The 14,678-nt window shown below is 41.7% G+C and overlaps 1 protein-coding gene across 2 annotated transcripts in view; it reads right to left on the bottom strand.

The window, feature by feature from the left end:
* The window catches only part of ATRIP (ATR interacting protein), a 266,785-nt gene extending 254,683 nt beyond the window's left edge, over positions 1–12,102 (bottom strand). For both annotated transcript variants that reach the window (XM_069206686.1, XM_069206687.1), the window contains exons 1-2: positions 11,956–12,102; positions 12–441 (exon numbers count right to left, since the gene is read on the bottom strand). In XM_069206686.1, the coding sequence (XP_069062787.1) occupies positions 12–438 (427 nt within the window). In that variant the 5' untranslated portion in view covers positions 439–441; positions 11,956–12,102. The remainder of the gene's footprint in view (positions 1–11; positions 442–11,955) is intronic.
* Positions 12,103–14,678: the final 2,576 nt, after the last annotated feature.

Below are 14,678 nucleotides of genomic sequence, written 5' to 3'. Positions count from 1 at the left end.
TTTTTCCATACCAATGGTATCTTTCAACACGCTCCCAGCATTGTAAGGAGTGTCCCAGGAATTGCTGCTCCTAGACTTCAGCCCTGTGCTGCTTGTGCTGGCTCTTGTTTTTAGAACTTGTTCCGTTTGTTTTGTTCTTTTGAGAGGAGCAATCTCTTGAACTTCTTCTGTTAAAGCTTGTGTAGCAAGAATGTCAATTTCTTCCAGGTCATCAACTGTAAAATCTTCATTTTCGTCAAAAGGATCATCCAGCGCGGTTGCATCAGTGGGGTCATCACTTTTGTAACGTTTACTGGGTGGGAAGCCATCTCTATGATTTCCAACTTTACTTGAAGAAATGTGAAATACAGAGGATGAAGTAGCTAATGGTGCATGACCATATAACATCGAACTGTTTCTCTTCTTGTTCCCAAAGAGTGGGTTAACCGACATCCTCATCACCTGTGGTAAAACAAGAAAATTATTTGAGGAGCAAGTTTGGATATCTGTATTATACATGTGGCAAACATAGGGTGTCATTTTGTTTGAAACACCCATCTCTCACTTTTTTTTTTTTAAAGTAAATATGAGACCAAGCAACAAAGCGCAAGGCAGGCTGGGACCGTACAGGGAATAACACCAGTCATCACAATCTGACTTATGCCCTGTCAGCTGTGAGTAGCCCAGTCATTTCTTTCTGAGATGCATTTCAATACCCACGATTAAGATGTTTTCATTGTAAACACAAAATTACATACATCATAAAATTAAAAAATTAAAAATAAAAAGGACTGGTTATCTCAGCATACTTTCCAGCTTACTATAAAGAGTTAATCACCATAACAACATCACAAACAGGTGCACTGAAACAGGGAATGTCACATGTATGAACACCAAACACTTGGCATTTGTGACTGCGACCCCGTGCCTCCATCACCTCCTGCTCCATGTGCCATAATCTTGCGCCCTCTCCACCACCTTGCAGATGTACCCTGTGTGCCTTCTTACTAGCTGCAAAACAAATTATGCTTGTTGAAGCAAACATCGTACCCAGCATACAACCTAAAACAAATGCACGGTTTAGTCATTTTCTGAGAGCAAACCCTGCACTGCTTCTGTCTATACTGCACTTCAACGCCATGTCAGAGACAGTACGTACTATGTAGTAAATCTATAAAACCAGCCTTGCCGAGTTCCACGTATAGCGAGTTAATCAAGAAAATTTTAGCGTTGGTGACTGCATCACCACACTAAAATGCTATGTCATGCATACTGACTTAAGCACTCCAACAACGCAATGATGAGCTGCATCAAAGCAGTATTATTTATAGCACTTTTGCTTTGCTACAAGCAGTGAGTTGAGTGTGCACTGCTGGTTTAGTAGGTAGTTATTAGTTAGGACCATGATTCCATAGAAAATGGGTTTTTTGGCTTGCCTATATCTTTGGTGCCATTTAACAAATCTTCACAAAATTTCCACAAAATAATGTTCCAGTGAATCTTCCTGTACAAGGGAAGTTTTGGTGTGATCCGTCAAGCGGTGCGAGAAAAAAAAAAAGGGGGGGGGGGTAAACAAAAGTGCGTTTCCCATTGTAATTCTCATAGGGATATCAGACACGACTGCAGCCTGACCCGTAGGACGAAATTACACCAAATTTGGCAGAAAGGCAGCTTGCTCCATAAGGAGTGCTTTTTGTGACTTAGTGTAAATCCATTCAGTAGTTTTTGAGATATTAAAAGAAAAAGAACCTCAGGGCTTGAAAAATCCACTCGACCACTCGCACTGGCAAGTCTTATTTGATAACGTCGTCGAGCTATCTTGTTCTTATGTCACATTTGCTCTGTGTTCACAGACAGGGGTCAAAAGTCAGTTTTTCTTACAATTAATGCAGAGTTCCAGGACTTTGTAAGGTGAACTGTGTGACCTGCTGCTTAGAATGTAAAATAAAAGGATTTAGCTTTTCAGGTTTTTCCTAACACACATTTAAATGACTATGTGTGAAAGCCATTTTGTAATATTTATGTGTGATGAAAAAATATTTTAATAGGATGAAAACAAGTCAGAATACTTTACATGCTGATGTGCAAAGGATATGTTTTCTGAAACCCAATTTTCACAGATTGGTAATACACTATATAGTTTTATCAGAACAGCTGCGAATTAGTGGAGAGGTTTTTGGACATTTCTTGGAAAGTTACTGAGTGTAGATGACAATGTGTTACTACATCATGGTTTAGTAATATATTTATTAAAACTGAGTGTTTAAACAAACTGAGAAACACTCCTGCCCTGATGGCAATGTTGTTAGTAAACCAAAAGAAGCCCTAGGTTTTGTGGGGTGGACCCCAAGGGTACGGGGGCTAGACAAAAGAGGTTTTTTTTGTACTGCAGAAATGCTGAGCTCACATATTTGAAGGTGCAATCATGTGAAAATTAAGAAAAAGGTGACTGTAAATTATTTGCCTAGGATCACACAATTTGAAACCCTTTTACGGGTAAAGTTCATTACAGTTAGGTCGAGTAGATTATTTAAGTTACTTGACCTGCAGGTCTAGTAACATTTTTATGTTTCTTTAAGCCCTGTATCTAGAGACGCAAAGGATTCACGACGAGCTTGTCCAGGGAAATGCAGAGTTCTGATTGTCTGACAACATTTCAACAAGGAAGAGTTGGCAGCCACGTTGGCATTCGGCTTCAGCCGAGTCCCACAAAAAAAAAAAAAAAGATTTTTTTTTCTTTTTTAAATAAATAGATAAAAGAAAGAATAAAAAAGGGGCCAGGGTAGGGACACCCTGACCCTTTAGCTTTGGTGCTGGGATAAGAGAGACCCCGAATGCCCCCACCCCCACAGAGCAAAAAAGCATGTTTTTGTATTTTTGCTGTGGGGTTGCAGCAGATCTGGAGAAAATTACACAAAAAAAAAAAAAAGTCCCGGGACATGTTAAAAAAAAAATAATAATAATGAGGGGGGTGCACAGGACTCTCTCCTGGGCTTACTGAAGCCCCAGGGACCACCACCTCTCCAGGGCGATTATTATTTTGAATGCAGGAGGGCCACACCCATGGGCAAAATAATATTTTAATAGGGGGAGGTCCTATGGGCTACCCCAGAGATCAGGGACCGGCACCTCCCTGGGGCAAAGTTTCAATTGACAACAGTGGGGTTGACAGTCCCCACTCCCCCGCTTCTCTGGCCACCAGTGTGGACAACTGTCCGTCAAGATACACCAAGGTCCAGGCTACAGCAGATTTTAAATCAGCAGCCTCCAGACCTCTGAGCACTTAGGGTAACTACCTAACTCCATAAATTAAGTGGACCGTCTGTTATTTCTATCTTAACAACCTTGTCTGTTGTCATCCATTTTACGTAAGCCTTTTGTCTGTAACTGAAGTGAGCAGTGGCAGGTCTGGGTTAAGTTGGACAATCCAACAGGCACTTAGCACCCACTGCTTAGAGGAGAAAAGAAACAGTACCAGATCCATGTGCAGGTGTTCTCCTGCAAGAAGCCTCAGAGTTCTTCCATATTAAGCATAGCTTTTCTACTGCAGGGCTGTGGTCCTAAACAGGAAACACAAGGTAAGTGAATCTGTGGGAAATACATTGTTCTGGTACCAAATCTTAGTGGATTAATGCAATTAATCAGGAAGGTCACTGATTTGATTCCCGTTTGGTGCACTGAAGAAGAATGACATGAATATTTTGCTGCAAAGTCATAGCCTCTAACAGAAAACAGTGTGAGTATATAAGTCAATAATTAACAAACAAAAAATTACCCACAGTAGAAAACAGTCAGCTGCAGTTTAAAACAAGCTTTGGCAGAGCCATAAGGATGCACCTCTAGGTCTAGTTGGCAGTGCCAAAGCATATTGGCGATGCTCTGTAGTACTTCTTTCCTGTCACTGTGCAGCAGTGTTAATATAAATAAACAGAAAAGCATGATGACACTACTGTTGCCGGCAGTCACATCATCTGTCATGTGCATCCTTGGCGAAGTACGAGCATGCACACATCAGAATGAATGTGTGGCAGCAGAAAACCAAAAGGTGGCAATTGCTTTATGTTTTTATTAAAAAATACAAGAATATGCCAGTTGGAATATTTAATGAATAAGTGAACCTTTTTTTTTTTACTAACAGTGAAAGTGAAGAGAGGGAAGCCTTACACTAGAAACAGAGAAAAGCGGGGCAGAAACAGAAAATGGAACGAAGACCACAGTTCAAGGGGACAGGGCAGAGAAGAACATGGAATGTGGAGGGTAGAGGAGAGAAGTACTCAAAGCACCCAGAGGTGATAACATCACGGGATGCAGGGGAGAAGCACATGAGGTTGATAACACAGAGCGCAATGAAAGGGGGAGTACACAAGAGAGAAACAGACAGCGGGGTAGGCATATGGAGGGAGTACAGAGGGGAGTGATGGAGAGAGGTGGAAAAGACATGCACTCTCATGGTGTGCTTAACCAAAAAGAAAAAAAAAATGTTCCCCAAGAGTGAACAGTAGCAGTATAGACCCACGACTATGGGAGAAATGGTAAAGACATTGTGCTCCAGGGGAGGGACAAATGTAAAGAGGCAATCTGTGGAAAGGAAAGCAACTAAATAAAAAGCAAGCAAGCAAGCAATTGCAAGGGACAGTAAAGCTAACCGATGGTAGTGCTGTAAGCCCCAGTAAGTTCTTACGCTGTCCCCTAGACTGGACCTGAAAATGTACTGCACACAGCTTAAGACAGGTTCCTTAGCTGCTTTGAGATTTGCTTATTAACTAATTGCACACATTTATTATTTCTTTCAGGGAAGAGACACACTGGAGAGAAGTCTTGTTTCTTCTTTAGCTGTCTGCTCCCTCTCTCTTCACAGTAAGGTAGACACTCTCTTTCTCAGGCAACTCAAGATCAGCATTAACCATTCAGGCAGGAGCTGGTTTGTTGTTTTTAAGTGTAGGAACTGTTTTGGTAAAATTAAGAAAGCTTGGGAAAATTGTCTCAGTGGATCCTGTCAAGAAGGGTTCTGCACAGATTTCAGCAAAATATGACCTCTAACTTCCCTCTTAGTTCACATATAGCATTGTTATCCGGGTGAGGGCAAGGATGTTTCTCAGTTCACGTTTAAAAACACTTTTCATAAATATATTAATACATCATGATGGAGAAGCGCACTATCATTTACAGACAGCAAATTTTCCACCAAAATGGTCACAAGCTTTACCACTGACATTCAGTTTTAGTCAGAAAACTATTTAGCGTACAAACAATAAGGTGCGAATCAGGTTTCAGCAAATCTTTATTATTTGACCATCACGAAGTAAAATGATCTGATCTTATAAAAACTTTGATTCCATCACACTTCAGAATTATAAATAAACGTGCATGCCTAACTGCTAATACATTTCGAAATATGTGTACAGTTCAGTTACAAGCTACTTCCAACTCATGCATCACAAACTGACCGTATACAGATTGCAATGTCCCATCACCCAACACAATACCCTTTATACAACACATACACATATCCTTCACAACTTCAACAGTCAAACACCTTCATTCTCACAGCAAACACTACTCTGTCCACTCCCACTAACACAACCTGCCACCACCCACATGACACAAAACTACAGTATACATTTCTCTCAGTCTTCCAGATATACACTCTCTGCTCATACTAACCAACAACACTATCCGCTGTTTGCTCCACACAGACCACCTTTCATCATAACAATGCCAAAACCCAGCCTTCCAACACACTAACACCCTTCACCTCTCTTCACCAATTACACACAACCATACAATCCTCACATTTCACTCCACCACACATATTACCTCTTCCAGTCATCACAACTAACACCAGCTCCCCTGACACACATCCATCACCTCTTACACACCTCCTACATTCATCTCCGAAACACATCAACACCCCATCTAACACTCTAATTCCACTCACCAGCACTAACTCACATACAAATCCCTCACCAAAAACAACTACACCAATATCCCCTCACTATTCCACAAAAACAATACAGACCACACACAACAGCACATCAAATCAACACAAACTTTAATTACATTTATCATCATACCCACTCCCACCCTCAGGACTACACAAAGAATACAAATCCCATCCTATCTTCACCCCTACTTTCTCACTCTTCACAAACACCTACCACAAGCACCCCTACCCACCAACTTTCATTCACTCGCCTCTCCTCCATTGCACAATTTAGAGCCTTACATCATGATCCACATGCTCCTCCACCACCCCTAACCCATACTCCATCCACACTAAAGAAACGCAAACAAAATAAAAAACATGCCACTCTTAGCAACCTCGCACCCCTTGTCATAACATAATAAGACTACCATACAAAAAAACAGTACACTCTTCATGTCTCTCTCAGCCACCAAGTCCACCACCCACACACACAGACCCAACAAAATGTCTGCTTAACCTGTTGGAAGAGGAACACTATATTGAAAAGCAAGACTATTGTGAGCCTCAAACAGTTATTACAACTAGCAACACTCCTGCTTCAAGCTCATAATATACTACTTACCCTTCTCCTAAACAAAACAACACTACCACTAAAACACCTTTTCTGAACTGCCAGCTCATAAATGCTCGATCACTCTAAAAAAACAAGCACCACATCTACGACCAGCTCACAGACACACAACCTGACTTATTATTCATAACGGAATCCTGATTGGGAGATGACATGGCCCCAGTGTTGCACGAAGCCGTTCCTCCGGGCTATCTAACCATCACACAAAACCGTATAGGCAAGAGAGGAGGTGGACTAGCTATTATATTCAAACAGGCAATGAACCTCAGTAAAACGGACAACATCTCCATACAAGGTTGTGAAGCCCTCCTCACAAGATGCCACCCTACTCCAACTTCCTCCTGTAACTTCCTCCTCCTTTACAGACCGCCACCTAACAACTCCACATTCCCAGATGCTTTTCTAGATACAGTCTCAAACCTTATTACACTATACTCCAACCTATGCATTCTTGGGGGATCTAAACATTGGGTTTGACAAACCCAATATGCCCCATCCAAAAGCTATCACCACTGGCCTAGTCGCATTGAACCTACATCAGATTGTACACAATCCCACACACATCGCTGGACACATCCTAGATGTCATTTTTGCTAAGCCTGAACTAGTTACCGTTCATAGCATCACGCCAATCACTTGGTCAGACCACCATTTGATAACTTTTCGACATACAACTCCACAAATCAACACACCCCATAACTACTTACATACATGCACTTATAGACCATGGAGCAAACTCAATTTGGATGACTTCGAAACACAACTAACAGCCAACACAGGTCTAGATACAATTAATTCCGTGCCAAAACTTTGAGTGGCTACAGGAAGCTTTTGATATCCTAATACCACTAAGAAAAACTAAACACAACAAAAGAAAAGAAAACCAACACCCTGGAAAAACACAGAACTTAAAAAGATAAAGCAACAAATCAGAAAGTTGCAGCGGACCTGGCTCAAAACAAACAACAGTCAAGACAAACTGCAGCTACACAAACTTAACAGATTATACAAATGATCAATCAAAAAAGCTAAAAAAAAAAGGTACTACTCAGACAGAATTCAAAATGCTCAATCTACAACCAAGGAATTTTACACAATTCTCAATGAATTTCGAAAACCTACATGCATGGAAGGAAGTCATCCCACTACTCAAGATTTCGCAAACAAATTGGCAACTCACTACACAACCAAGGCTGACACATTGGACTCCTATTTAAAAAACCATCAGCACCAACCCCTTTACAAAAATACCCTCTAAGAATAAACCAACCCAACCTCTACAGTCCTTCCAACAAATATCCCAAGGTGAATTTAGTCAAAGCAAGCAGACCTTCCGGTTGCCCTTCTGACCCTTGCCCACCACAAATCTTCAAGAACATTCTTCTATCTACTTCTGCTGCCACAACTGTAAGAAGAATCATCAACAACTCTTTAACTACAGGCACTTTTCCTGTAGACCTGAAAAAGGCATACATACGACTGTTATTAAAGAAAACAAACCTAGACCCTCTAGACCCCAGCAACTACAGACCAATCACAAATGGACCTTTCCTGGGCAAATTGATAGAAAGAGCAGCATTTGCCCAGATGTCAAAATTAATTGAAGACAATTCTATACTTTCAAACTTCCAAACTGGATTCCACCCAGGAAGAGGCACTGAATCGGCACTCACAGCAATCTGGGATGATCTTAAAAACACAGTCGACCTCAATGGAGTTGCTGCACTACTTCTCTTGGACCTCTCGGCTGCCTTCGATACAGTTGACCATGACACCCTAATTCAAAGACTACATTATATCATTACCAGAACTGATCAATGATTTCCATCTCACATGCTACAACTATGCAGATGACACACAAATACTACTTACATTAGAATGCCCCAAAAACATTGAAAACTCAGAAATCTTCAGTTGCCTCAGAGCCGTTGATCAGTGGATGACCTGGAGCCATCTCAAACTAAATACCTCCAAAACAGATATACTCATATGTGGTGACTGGAAAGGTTATGACCCTCTGTGCTTCTGGCCTGACGATCTCGAACTACCTCCTCAATTATCCAAGGAAGTTAAAAACCTTGGAATCACCATGGATTCCAAGTTAACTATGAATGCCCAAGTGGACAAATTAGTACGAACAAGCTTCCTCACCTTGAAGACTTTACGACGCATCTTCCCCCACCTCGGATTTCCACACAAGGTGCAAGCTACTATCTTGCTTGTACTATCCAAACTGGATTATGCCAATGGCCTCTACCATGGATCATCTCTATCTATTATGAAAAAACTGCAACGTATTCAGAACTCCGCAGCCAGGCTACTATTACATGTAAAGCCGCAAGCCCACATCTCCCCTGCCTTGAGAGCACTACATTGGTTACCTGTTGCCAGAAGATGCACTTTCAAGCTGCTTTGTATCACCCACAAAGCTATACATGGAACAGGACCGCTTTTTATCAGAAACAAAATCACCAAATACATCCAACAAAGAAACCGCCGCTCAAGATTGGCACCCCGCCTCAGAACACCACCATACAAGAAAAAGACTATAGGTGGTACACCCTTCTCCGTTCAAGCAGCCAAACTATGGAATTCATTACCCCAAACTATAAGAGCCACAGATAACTTTCCTGTCTTCAGAAAACTACTCAAGAGTTGGCTCTTTCCTTCATAACCACCATATTCAAACAACTTTGGACTGCATATGCCTATGTTGATAAATATTTTTTCTGATTCTGTGTCTGTTTCTAGTTATGTATAGTTCTTTAGAAAATATGTATCGCTACTATGTCAGAACAATAAAATACACACACACTCTTTAAACACGTTTGACTAAGTATATTTACCCATGGTTCTAATAATGTATTGTATGTACATATATGAGTGCATATGTGTGTGTATTCATGTGTGAGTATATATATGTATGTATATGTTGTTTCTGTGCTTGGCATGTTTGTTGGTCATTGCATGGCTCCTGGGTGGGTTGTTATACTAGATATCTATGAATCCCTGCTCTCATCTTATCACACTTATCTACCCATCATCATGTCATGTCTCTATCACACTATCCTCCATTCCCACTATGACTCATCCCAAATCCATTCTACTACTTTCATCTCCTAAATAACTCTGCCTAAGCTCTTCCCTCCGCTTCCACATCTAACTCACCAAACCTCACTCTACTACCATGACCTCCCAAACAACCCTACTAAATTCTCCCTTATTTATCTCACCCTGCTACTATGATCTCCCTAACCCTTCCACAGACTCTTCCCTCCTCCATCCCCCTTTACTCATCCCAAGCCTTTTGGATGAGTAAATGAGGGATATACTCCCAATTAACACTTCTGGATTTCTTTCCTCCTCCACCACTCCACTACTCCAGTCAATCTAACTAACAAACTCTCATATCCGCTGCTCAAATTAACTCATAATAATACTAAAACTGTACTCATATTTCTCGATACTAATCCATCACTAATTCTTGTTGGGTTCCGGAGTAGCGTGCTACTCGCCGAAAAGCACTTAGACGCCTCGTCAGGGGTAGTAAGCGCTATATAAATACTATTACAATACAATACTTAAATGTTGTGTTAGAAAACAAATGACATGCTACAGCAGTACCCCAGAACGATTGTCGCAGTTCACTTTACAAAATTCTATAACTTCACAGTCAGAGAAAGAAAACACCAATCTCCCAAATAAAATAAGCAGCAGTCTGTAAACTGACATTTGACCTCTGTCTTTCAATGCACATCAAATGTGATCATGTAAAATTCAAGGAGTTAAAGGCAGCTTTATTGCTCACTTTCTGAATGAACAGAACACCTGTTCTTTGCCAGCTCCAGCTCTCTCGCCAGAACAGGCCAGTAGGCCATAAAAATAGCTCACCCTGATCAAATCTGGCTCGCCAGAGCAAGTGAGAGAGTAGATTTTTTAAGGCTTGTATTGCGACTGAATGCTCTGAAATGCAAGTTACAAACTGACCCGAACATAATATCTGCTCACTCCCTTTTCACCCTATGCTTCTCTCACCTACCCTTTTCTCTGTTTTCTCCTCTCCTACCCTTGCCAATCATCTCTACCTTTCTCACTGACGTAAGCTTTCTCTCTGTTCCCTCTACCACAACTTTTGTAGTTACTCTCTAGATTCTCCTTTCTTCCGTCTGTCATCCTCTGAATATTTCTGGATCTCTAAATTACTTATTTTTCTGCCTCATCTTCCTCTTTGAGCCTTTTTCTCTTTATCCATCTGTTCTTTCCACTAATCTCGCTGACCCTGCTCGCTTTCTTCTCTCTTAGTTCACTGTCACCAGTCCAAATGTCTGTCTCACTAACTGTATATACGCTTGTCTCCTCTTTCTTATCATAGATCACACAAAACGATGGAATGTCCTTCACTTGAGGTAATCCGTGTAAGCAAAGCAATCCATCTTTATTTTACATGTTTTACTTAATCTAACATTTCCTAATACCATATGCTTCCCCCAGATGTTGCGTTTCTGTACTTTTTTCATGCAACATGTGATTATTGTATTGAGTATACTGCTTAGTGAGTCACCTGTAGGTGGCATTTTGAGTTCAGGATGTGGTGGGTTTTCACGTTAGAAAACAACTGAAAGATCTGGAGTTCAGTCAGAGTTTCCGGAAGTCTCTCTCAGTTTTTTCGTCTACATGCTCATTCAATCCGTAGCCTCTCTGCAACACACACAGCCAAGTGTGACACTTATGCCAAAACCTACTTGTAAATACCGTTTTATGTGAAGGGGGTACAAAAGTGTCGAAATACTGACAGCTGAACATTTAAGAAAGGAAAATTCTGCATTTCCCGATGAAGAGTGAGTGGTTAGGGGTTGAAACAGAGAGCAAGCATTGTCAAGGGGAGAGACAAGTATATGCAAAAAGAATGAAAAGACTATGGGAAGATTTTGGAAAGTTTGAAGAGAAAATGGCTAAAGGTGGGAAACTGAAGTGATGTGAAGAAAACATGAGTGTCTTAGACACTCCAAAGGCCACTACCCTTTCCACTCATCTCGAAAACGCACACAGAGGCACTCAAATACCGATCATTGCTTAGATTTACTCGCGAGAAAGTGGCATACGCTTGACAGTAGAATGGTACTCATAATCAGATGGAAACCAGATCAATGTCACACATAGGCAAACTAATAACTTGTCAGCTATATAACACAATACCTGTCATACAAAGGAAGAAATATGCACCACATTTTACTGTACCGCAAATAAAACGTTAAGTGTTGGTTATGTTTCCTTTAAGTTCCTTCAGCCTTCTCTCAATCCAGTGCACTGTCACGTCATACCAAACTTACCCCAAAATAGCAACTCAACTAGCAAATTAGTGCAGCGCTCTACCAAACAAAAACACATGCTCCTGCCACCTTGTAGCAGAATAACTTACCTCATAACGGAGGGTCTTAAAAATCCTGTCACTCTGATTTTGCTGGCGACTCTACGGCACTTCTAAAGTGAAAAAAGAGGAAGCCAATCGGAAACACTGTGTGAACCGACTTGCCTGGCGGCAACAAAAGAAACCTAGGGCAGCCGCGGCACATTCTTAGTATAAAGCCTATAATTGGTTACTAAAGAAAACGGCTCCTCCCCGGAAATAGTGCTCGACGTTTTATGGCAATGCACCGCCCTATTCACCCGGAAGGAAACGCCCCAATCGTTTGGGAATGGTTCCCGTAACGTGCAGCCCTTCTTTGACAACCTTTAATTGCGGAGAAAAATGTCTCTGGTGCTTGTACGTGTAGCGAAACTTTTCTTTAAATCAAGTAAAAAACAGAAGTAGACCAACGCTAGTCTGCAGCGAGGACACTGCCCTATGACCCAGGCAACTTAAGGAATATTACTTGTCCCCTATATTTACCCTCTTTTACAGTACTAAGGATATTTCGTGAAATTGAGGATCGGGGCTGTTATGCTGAAACGTGAAACTCCTGGACACCAAGGCGTAGTGCTCCGTGGCCTCGGATTGCCTACAAGGGCTTTTATTCAGGGCCCTCTTCTTCTGGATACAACCGATGCCTCATTTCTGAGAGCAGAGGGTATTTGTCAGGGTAGCGCCCTGGACGGAAATAACCTTGTGTATTCACTTGTACCACTCCTGTATGCCAATTTGTGTTTTCTTGTTATGTACTTAAAATAATAAAAATGTATGGACAATAACCCATTTTAAACAGTTATTAACCCCTTCGCTGCCAGGCCTTTTCCCCCTCCTGTGCCAGGCCTTTTTTTTGACTATTTGGGGCAGTTCGCGCTTAGGCCCTCATAACTTTTTGTCCACATAAACTAGCCAAGCCAAATTTGCGTCCTTTTTTTCCAACATCCTAGGGATTCTAGAGGTACCCAGACTTTATAGGTTCCCCTGAAGGAGGCCAAGAAATTAGCCAAAATACAGTGAAAATTTAGTTTTTTTTTTTAAAAATGGGAAAAAGTGGCTGCAGAAGGCGGCTTGTGGTTTTTTCCCTGAAAATGGCATCAACAAAGGGTTTGCAGTGCTAAAATCACCAGCTTTCAGGAACAGGCAGACGTGAATCAGAAAACCCAATTTTTCAACACAAATTTGGCATTTTACTGGGACATACCCCATTTTTACGATTTTTTGTGCTTTCAGCCTCCTTCCAGTCAGTGACAGAAATGGGCGTGAAACCAATGCTGGATCCCAGAAACCTAAACTTTTCTGAAAAGTAGACAAAATTCTGAATTCAGCAATGGGTAATTTGTGTAGATCCTACAAGGGTTTCCTACAGAAAATAATAACTGAAAAAGAAAAATATTGAAATTGAGGTGAAAAAAAATGAAATTTTTCTCTACGTTTTACTCTGTAACTTTTTCCTGCAATGTCAGATTTTTGAAAGCAATATACCGTTAGCTGGACTCTTCTGGTTGCGGGGCTATATAGGGCTTGTAGGTTCATCAAGAACCCTAGGTACCCAGAGCCAATAAATGAGCTGCACCCTGCAGTGCGTTTTCATTCTATACCGGGTATACCGGGTATACAGCAATTCATTTGCTGAAATATAAAGAGTGAAAAATAGCTATCAAGAAAACCTTTGTATTTCCACAATGGGCATAAGATAAGGTGTTGAGGAGAAGTGGTTATTTGCACATCTCTGAACTCCGGGGTGACCATACTAGCATGTGAATTACAGGGCATTTCTCAAATAGACGTCTTTTTTACACACTCTCTTATATTTGGAAGGAAAAAATATAGAGAAAGACAAGGGGCAATAACACTTGTTTTGCTATTCTATGTTCCCCCAAGTCCCCCAGTAAAAATTATACCTCACTTGTGTGGGTAGGCCTAGCGCCCGTGACAGGAAATGCCCCAAAACACAACGTGGACACATCACATTTTTTGACAGACAACAGAGGTGTTTTTTGCAAAGTGCCTACCTGTAGATTTTGGCCTCTAGCTCAGTCGGGCACCTAGGGAAACCTACCAAACCTGTGCATTTTTGTAAACTAGAGACCTAGGGAAATCCAAGATGGGGTGACTTGTGGGGCTCTGACCAGGTTCTATTAGCCAGAATCCTTTGCAAACCTCACAATTTGGCCAAAAAAACACTTTTTCCTCTCATTTCGGTGACAGAAAGTTCTGGAATCTGAGAGGAGCCCCAAATTTCCTTCCACCCAGCGTTCCTCCAGGTCTCCCGATAAAAATGATACCTCACTTGTGTGGGTAGGCCTAGCGCCCACGAAAGGAAATGGCCCAAAACACAACGTGGACACATCACATTTTTTCACAGAAAACAGAGGTGTTTTTTGCTAAGTGCCTACCTGTGGATTTTGGCCTCTAGCTCAGCTGGCCCCAGTGGGGGGCAGAAATGGGCTAAAATAAATTTGCCCCCCACCCCGGGAGCGACCCTTGCCTACGGGGTCGCTCCCCTTGCGTGACATTGGCGCAACCGCAGAATTGCAGTGGACATGGTGCAGCTGGGAACGAACACTGTGTGGATGAAGTCCGGATACTTCAGGCGCTTGTCCATGACCTCACAGTTCGCTGTCGATCCGATCCCGCCTGGGCTCACGTTGTCAAAGTCTATTTACAGTTTCTGATGCAGGTGCATCTGGAGCAGTGGGGAGTCCACTGTACACAGTTCTGGACGGCATTCTGGC

The sequence above is a fragment of the Pleurodeles waltl genome, chromosome 9, assembly GCF_031143425.1.
Source record: "Pleurodeles waltl isolate 20211129_DDA chromosome 9, aPleWal1.hap1.20221129, whole genome shotgun sequence".
In the NCBI taxonomy this organism is placed as follows: Eukaryota; Metazoa; Chordata; class Amphibia; order Caudata; family Salamandridae; genus Pleurodeles; species Pleurodeles waltl.
The sequence above is the reverse complement of the archived record's forward strand: the minus strand, read 5'-3'. Positions and strand labels throughout refer to the sequence as shown.